The sequence below is a fragment of the Monoraphidium neglectum genome (assembly GCF_000611645.1).
Source record: "Monoraphidium neglectum strain SAG 48.87 unplaced genomic scaffold scaffold00292, whole genome shotgun sequence".
Classification (NCBI taxonomy): Eukaryota; Viridiplantae; Chlorophyta; class Chlorophyceae; order Sphaeropleales; family Selenastraceae; genus Monoraphidium; species Monoraphidium neglectum.
The window spans coordinates 18,429-26,533 of record NW_014013336.1 but is presented as its reverse complement, the minus strand read 5'-3'; the positions used below and the strand labels follow the sequence as shown (position 1 = coordinate 26,533).

General features: G+C 65.0%; 1 protein-coding gene across 1 annotated transcript; it reads right to left on the bottom strand.

The window, feature by feature from the left end:
* Positions 1 to 284: 284 nt before the first annotated feature.
* On the bottom strand, positions 285 to 7,863 carry MNEG_2556 (hypothetical protein; the record flags this gene model as incomplete). Its single annotated transcript, XM_014048970.1, has 24 exons — positions 285 to 845; positions 1,050 to 1,121; positions 1,288 to 1,482; positions 1,726 to 1,785; positions 1,983 to 2,153; positions 2,326 to 2,382; positions 2,605 to 2,718; positions 2,884 to 2,901; positions 3,066 to 3,170; positions 3,328 to 3,459; positions 3,768 to 3,830; positions 4,037 to 4,099; positions 4,313 to 4,375; positions 4,621 to 4,674; positions 4,905 to 4,958; positions 5,271 to 5,327; positions 5,533 to 5,619; positions 5,839 to 5,901; positions 6,106 to 6,168; positions 6,442 to 6,525; positions 6,762 to 6,815; positions 7,142 to 7,198; positions 7,402 to 7,491; positions 7,687 to 7,863. 24 exons carry the CDS (start codon positions 7,861 to 7,863, stop codon positions 285 to 287), a joined length of 2,514 nt encoding a protein of 837 aa, XP_013904424.1.
* Positions 7,864 to 8,105: the final 242 nt, after the last annotated feature.

Below are 8,105 nucleotides of genomic sequence, written 5' to 3'. Positions count from 1 at the left end.
ACAAGGCAGCCCCTGAGCAAGAGACAGGGGCCTGTGAATGCAAACATGGACGCCACCCTGGAGCCAGCAGCCAGCAGAGGTTTGAGGGCCCTGCTCAGTGGTAGCTCGGGTGCGTGTGATTGGGCCAACACGCCGCAAAGTGGAGTGCTGCAGCTGGGCCCATGGTGGCTCTACCAAACGTGGCTTGGTGGGTTCTTGTGCCCAAATAGAAGCTGTCGCGCATGGGCCAACTAGGACTCTGGACCACGGTCATGGTGTTGGCCGCCCAGCCAAGCTGCCGCCGCCTACGTGTCACCAAGTGGTGGCTTGCAGCAGCTACGAGCACCCTCATTATTGTGGCAGCGCGCCGCCGCCGGGCCCCAGCGCACCCAGAGAAGGCTCTGGCTGCCAAAGGCGCCGCCGCCCTCCGCCGCAGCGCTGCCGCGCGGGCGCGTGGGCCTCGCCACCGCGCCGTCCAGCTGGGACAACGCCAGCTGCACGGCAGCCTGGATGGCGTCGTCCACGACCTCGGCCGCGCTGGCGGCGCTGCTGCTGGAGCCGTGGCCGCGGCCACGGGCGGCCGGCTTGGTCACCTCCGCCGCGGGCGCCTGGTCGGCGTCGCCGCCAGGCGTGCTGTCGCTGCTTGACGCACGCGGCGCCTTCTGCTCCGGCTGCTGCTGCTGCTGCTGCTGCTGCTCCGCGCCCGCCTGCCGGTGCGCGGCGTGCAGCGCCCGCCAGGCGCCCTGCAGGTGCACCTCGTCCGCGTCGGTCAGCACCGCCCGGCAGCGCGCCGCGAGCGCGCGGAACGCCTGCAGCTGCCGCGGCACCAGGCTGCCCTCGAGTGCGCGCGCAAAGTCCAGGGCCACCTGCGTGTGGCACACGCATCAGGCGTGCACAGAGGTGAGCGCGGCCTGGGGCAGGACAAAATTGCTCTGATGGCTTTGGCCCGCAGTAGCAGATCTCTGTACAGCAAACATCAACAATGCGGTAATTTCCCGAGTGCGCGCTGGCGGCGCATGCAGACAGCTGCCAGGGGCGGCAGGCCGCTGCGCGGGACGCTGCGTCCGCACCTGGGTGGCGACGGTGGCGACCACCTCGTGCACCGCGTGCTGCGGCAGCCTGGCATCGCGCTCGGCTGCGACCTGTGCGAGCAAAGCATCGTGGCGGCGGGGACGCGTGAACACGAGGAAGGTGCTGCCTGTGCTTGTCCCCTGGCACAGCCTGCACTTTCCAAGGCCCCTGCATTGGCTGTGCGCACCAAAGGGTTTGGCATCGCGATCACCCCCCCCCAAAGTCCAGGTGCGCCACCTTGACCGTGGCTGCCTGGGCAGCGAGCAAGTTGCCGCGAAGTTGGTCCACAGTCTCCCGCAGCTTTTTGCAGGCGGCCGTCTGGGCGCCGCCGTCCAGCAGCTGCTGGATCAGAGCCGCCTGGGTCTCCAGCTGCTGGTGCTGCTCGGCCGCCGCCTCCCTCAGCCGCTTGATTTCAGCGTCCCGCGCCGCCGCCTGCGGGCGTCGGCGAGCGCACAAGGATGACGGAGAGGGGGCGACAGCAAGGGATTACAGAGCGCATATTGCAAGGCAGCAAAGGAGCGCAGGGCGCATTTGAGGAACTGCAGGCGGGCAGACTAGCGGGGCAACAGGGGCGGTAATGCTGTGTGCCACTGGGCCCTGCGACCCCAGCCATGGCACATCGAGCGGCCCGGCCTGGGGCATGGCAGGGGCCCGCCGACCCGTCCCGACGCGCACCTGCTCGCGCAGCGCCGCCATCTGCCCCTGCGCGTTGCGGACCGCGTTGGCCTGGGAGGCCTGTGGGGCGGGGTGCAAGGGGAATGCCCAGCGCCAGGCAGCGCGGCTTGGGTGGGGTCTAGCGAGCCACCAGCGAACTCCAGGGCATTGTCGTATTTAGAACGGGAGTCAGAGCGCGGCTAGGGGCTGCGGCTGGGCCGCTGTCTCGTTTGTGGATGCAAAAAGGGTAGGGTGTGCAGGGCGGCGCTCGCTCTCACCGGTAGGCCCTTGGCCGGCGAGCCCGGCGCCGCCACCGCATGCGCCTCCCTGATGCGGGCCTGCAGGGACGCAATCTTCGCGGTCGCTGCGGTGAGCTCCTGCCTGAGCTCGGTGTTGGTCTTGGTAAGGGCGTCTGCTTCGGCCTGGATGGAGGGGTGCGGCGCGGCCCCCTAGTGGGGAAGGGTGCAAAGGGGGGGCGAGGGGTTGGGGGTTGGTCGCGGCGCAGCACAAGGGTGCCAGTGGCAGGGCGCTTTGGGGCGAGGGCGCTGCTTGGCACGCGGCCGTGCCCAGGCTGCGGCGCACGGGCGGCGTCGCATGGGTGTTGCTGGTCGGGTGGCGCACCTTGGCGGCCGCCGCCCTCAAGGCGTTGAGCTGACCTTGCAGCTGCGCGTTGCGTGCCTGCAGGAAGGGGGTGTTGATGAGCGGCGGCAGAGCATGAAGGTTTGGAAGCTGGGCTGGTTGATGCACTGATGCAGGCAAGGGCATGGCGGCAGCAGTTATGCAGCAGGCCGGGCCAGACGGGGCTCGCGCATGGGACACACATGCAAGCACATGCACATACACGCGGACACGGAGTGACGTCCCCACTACCCCCTCGGCAAGGGCTGCGCCCGCCCCCACCTGCAGCGCGCGCATCTCCTCGGCCGCCCCCAGGTCCGAGGCCTGGCGCGCCTGGCGCTGCTCCGCGCGCTGCGCCTCGGCCTGGCGAAGGCGGTCCACCTCCTCCAGAAGCTCCTGAGGCAGGGGGAAAAAGGGGTGATGGGGGACGGCCCCGCGTCAATCCTGTACATGGTGCAACCAAAACCCGCGCGCCGGACGGCGAGCGAGCGCACAGGCTGGCTATGCGTGCGGGTGTGGTGGCAATGCGTGACGCTGCTGCTGGCAGCCTCGCACGCTCACCTCCCTCTCCGCCTGCAGCTGTGAGGGCCGCCGCATCATGCGTGGGAGACAGCGAGGGGGAGGCAGGGTCAGCAGACATGGACGCAACGTCCCTGCAGGAGGCGCAACATCCCGCGCGGCGGCCCTTGCGCAAACGGCCCCGCCTAGCCACTCTTTGCAAGTCATGCGGGCCCGCCACCCACCCGCGCCAGCTCGCCCTGCAGCTGGAAAAAGCCCTGCATGGTGTCCCCCTGGTGGCGGCGCACGGCCTGTGCCTCCTGCTCATTGCGCTCCGCCGCAGCCTGCGCCTGCGCAGGGCGGCAAACGGGCACATGGGTGGCAGACTGAGAAGCAGCCGCCCGTTGGCGCGAGGCGCACCCAAGGGTTTTCACGCGCGCACCAGCACATGGGGGCCCCGGCGTCAACGTACCCTGCCTCCACCCCCTGGGATCCCCTCCGCCCCACCTTGCGGGCCAGCTTCTTGGCCTCAGAAGCTTCCTTGGACGCCGCCTCCGTCGCGTGATGCTGCTGGCCGCGCAGCGACTTGATCAGCGCGTTGGCCTTCTTCAAGGCCACGTTTGCCGCCGCCAGCTCACCCTGGTGGCAAAAGCGAGGCGCCAGGAGGGGGTTGATGGCTGCTCGCCGGGACCCTGCCAGCGCCAAGGCTGGACAGGGGCCAGCACGAATCCTGCTGGGCTGCCACCGTTCACGGAGGGGCGCGGCTGGGCAGGGTCGCCGCGCGCCAATGCGCGCCACTTGAGGGGTACGCAGTCAAGGGGCTGGAAACCCCTGAACCCTAGACACAACCTGCAAAGCGGTGTTTCACGCGCTGTGCTGGGCGGAGCACCCAACACAACGCCACGCGTCGGCAATCTATTATCGTACCACCGCCAGCACCAGCACACCTCGAGCTTCGCCGCCGCCTCGCGCGCCGCCTCAAGCTCCTGAGTGCAGCTCACGACCTCCTCCTTCGTAGGGCGAGCAGCACAGGCGTCGGTTGATTGCATGGGCTGGACGACACCGGGATGCCAGGAGCGCTGCGCAAGCCTTTCACAACTAGCAATCCTGGAAGGCTGTGCATGTCGTGCCAGCCGATTATAAGGCGCAACACATTCGGCAGCACGCAAGGCAAATGTGACCAGAGTTGACAACCACACAACAATACCGTGCGCACCTTGGCCACCGCCGCCGCCGAGCGGGCGTCCGCGAGCTCGTCCGCCACCTGTGTGTGCAACTCCTGCAATGGGGTGGGGGTGGGTGAACGACAGGCAGGGGTGGGAACGGTGCACTTGCATGACGAACGATGGCAAGGAGATGCAGCTGCAGTACAGCGTCTTGCTTGCAACCAGATGACAGATCACAAACGCTTGCAAGCGCAGGCGAGCCTAGGCAGGCATTAGAGTGGGCCACCGCAGGGAACGGCACACCTCACTCCCGCCCAGACACGCACCTGCATGCGCTCGACGGTGCGCTGCAGCGAGCCGGCAGTGGCCTTGACGGCCTGCAGCTCCTCCTGTTGTGCAACAAACGCACCCCCGCAAGCCAGGGGGGTGTGAGTGTCTTTCTGGTGGTGAGAGTGACTAGAATGTGCAGCCAGCCCCAACACGACAACTGTGCACATGCCCAGGGCGCAGATGTTGCCAAACTCCGCCGCAGCTACTGCGTCAAGCCCCTTGGGAGCCGCGTAGATTCAAGCAGCCATCACACAATCAATCTATGATCCACACACATACAGGATTCCAGACGTGGTTGTCTTACCAGCACACCGCCGTCATTGTCGCAGCACTTCGCCTCCCCCAGGGCGACGGCGTCCTGCGGGCAGCATGGCAGGCAGAAAAGAGCGGTGTGATTCCACGGATCTGCCTGAGAGGTGGGGGATGAGCTGTAGTGCAACGTGAGAGGGGCAACCCAGGAGGCTAGGCCTGGCCACCCAGCGTGGCTGAAGGTGGGCCGACCCGGATGACCGCGGGCATCGCAGGACCCTCATGCCCACCCCCATACGCACAGCAACAACGTGCCCGCTGCCGCAGCCAGCGCCTCACCTGAAGAGCTGCCACCGCAGTGTCGCGTGCAGTCGCCATCTCCAGCAGCTCGTCCTGCAATGTGGTGGGGCGGCACACCCATGATCATGTTGTTGCAAAGCTAACACTTGTGGCGAGCAGAGCGCGTGGGATCAAGCCTCAAATTGCGTGAGAGAGGCTGATGCTTGATGGAGCTATCCGTCCCTCTAAGGGTCAAATCCTGGATGGGCCAGGCAGATCCTTGGTGCCATACTATGCCTCGTTGGCATGAGGGATTCACAACGTGGCCAAAAAAAATCAGTGCCGTCTGTGGCAAGCAGGGGTCGGCTGCTGGCCATCAAGCAACACAACTCCCATGCTTTCTGGCGACCTCTGGGGCGAGCCCACCTCCTTCGCCGCCACCTGCTGCTGCATCGCCGCGACATCAAGCCTGTAGCTCTCCGCCTGAGCCAGCAAAACAGAGGTTGACAATGTAGAGACGAGCACGGCAGGTGGGGACGGAGGGGACACAAGTTGCATTTCATGTGAAAATAGAGACCTACCCATTTTGCAAAAGATCATGATCAGCTAGTGCGGCACACCTCACACGTGAGCGCAAATGTTGGGCTGCGCAGCCCAGGAACCGCCCTGAAAGCGGGCGCGCTCGCACCTGGAGCCGGCACTGCTCATACTCCTGCTGGAGCTTGTCCAGCTTGGCAGCCACCGCCAGGTACTGCTCGTCCTTCTCCTGCACCTCCTGGCGATGACATGGGGGAAGGTGGCCGCGACTGTCAAGAAGCAATGGCGGGCAACGCTCCTGTGCAGGCATGAGCTTACGTGAGCATGGCCCAGCAAAGGGCAAGATTGGGAGTCAGACATCGTTTGGACGTGAAGCGCTGTGTGGTTCTTGCAGGGTGATTTCTTGATGGTGGGCTCATAATGGTGCGTGACAAGAGTTCCCGCAATCCTGAATCACCTTGGGCACGGCCGCCACCGCCACAGAGCGCGCCCGCGCCAGCTCGTCTTCCAGCCGCGCGCGCTACTCCTGCGATGGGTTGAGGATGGGTGGACGGCAGGTGAAACGGTCAACTGGCAGGACGTATGATGGCACTCAGCTGCAGCTGCAGAACCGCCCTTCCTTGCAACCAGGTTGCCTTGATCAATGCAAGCGCAGGCGAGCCTGGCCAAGAAGCTGCGCGCCACCACGGAAAGCAGCACACCTCACCCCAGCAACGGCACAAACCTGCAGGCGCTCCACGACGCGCTCCAGTGACTCTGCCCTGGACTTGGCGGCCTGCAGCTCCTCCTGTTGTGCAAGGAACGCACCCCCGCAGGCCAGGGGGTCGTGAGTGTGACTCTGGTGGTGAAAGTGGCTGGAATGTGCAGCCAGCCCCAACGTTACAACTGTGCACATGCCCAGGGCGCGGATCTCGCTGAACTCTGTACCAGCCTCCTTGGGAGCAGGATAGAATCAAGCAGCCGTCACAAAGTCATTCGTTGACCCACACATAGACAGGATTTATAGATGTGATCGTCTTACCAGCGCCCTTGTTGCATCCCGTCCTCCCCATCCACGCACCTCTGCGGCGGCCACCCTCCCGTTCAGCGCCACTGCCTCGGCGGCCTTGTCCTTGAACTGCACCTCGCCCAGGGCGACGACGTCCTGGGGTTAGCAGGGCGGGCAGAACAGAGTCAGAGCGGTGTGTTTCCCAGGGTTTTGCCTGAGAAGTGGGGAAGGAGCTGTTGTCCCACGTGAGGGGGTCGACCAAGCGAGCACGCAAACCAAGAGCGGCTGGAACTGGACCACCCTGGACGACCCCCGGCACTGCAGGGCCCTCATGCGCATGTCTCCACCACCGCATAGCAACAATGTGCCCGTTGCCGCGGCCAGCGCCTCACCTTCAAGGCCGCCACCTCAGCGCCGCGTGCGGCCGACATCTCCAGCAGCTCGTCCTGGAATGCCGTGAACAGGGTGGGGCGGCACACCCAAGATCAAGTTGTCGGAAACCGCTCACTTGTGGCGAGCAGAGCGCGTGAGAGCAAGCCCCAAACTGCCCGGGAGAGGGAGCTGGTGCTTGATAGAGCTATCCACCCCCTGTAAAGGTCAAGTCCTGAATGGACCAGGCAGACCTCCGGTGCCCAACTGTCCCTCCCTTGCATGAGGTGCGCCACAACGCGGCGAAGAGAGTTGAGTGCCATATGTGGCAAGCGGGGGTTGGCTGCCGGCCATCCAGCAACAAAATTGCAATGCTGGCTGGCGACCTCTGGTGCAGGCTCACCTCCTTGGCCGCCACCTGCTTCCGCAGCATTGCAATTTCAGTCCCATACCGCTCCGACTGAGCCAGCGCCATGGGGTTGGATTGGTGGGACAAGCATGGCAGGTGGGGATGCAGGGTGCACAAGCTGTGTGCCATGCGACCGGATGGAGATCTACCTGTTGCAGAGGATCGTGCTAAGCTGGCGCTGCACACCTCACACGCGAGTGCAACTGCTGGACTGCGCAGCCCACGGACGGCCCTGCAAGCGGGCGCGCTCGCACCTTGCGGCTGCACTTCTGATACTCCAGCTGCAGCTTGTCCAGCTCAGCAGCCAGCGCCAGGTGCTGCTCGTCCTTCCTCTCCTGCACCTCCTGCCGTTGACATGGGGTAAGGCGGCAGGAACTGTCACGATTGCGGGTCGAAGATCCTGTAGGCACGAGCTCACATGTGGCACAGGAAAGGGCCAGGGCACGAGTCACACATAGTTTCCAGGTGGATGGCTTTACGGTGCTTGCAAGATGGGCTCTTGATGATCGGTGAAAAGAGCGCTCGCAGTTCCTCATCACCTTGGCCGATGCAAGCTCCTTGCCCTGGCCGGCCAGGTCGTCCTGCAGCGCCGCCAGCCTGGTTGCCTTGTCGTCCAGGCTGTGCAGGGCCCCTGCCACGGTGATCTTTGGTTTGACAAAGGGCAGGACAGAGCATTTAGCCAAGATTGAAGTCGACGAGGATGAAGCCGAGGCCATGGTGAGCCGTGATTCAGGCCTTTGATAGAGCACGAAAGGTTAGCACATGCACAGCAGCAGGGTTCAGCTGGCCCTCATGGTGAAGCAATCTGCAGACCCCAGCTGCCAACATGCATGTTCAGAACTTGCTTCAGGCTTGCCTACCCCTTTCTTCGGCCTCAGCGCTCGCTGATGGTCTCAAGCCCAGGGGTGCCCCCTTCACCCCCCATCCGGTCAGGAAGTCCCTACCTGCAGCACCTTCA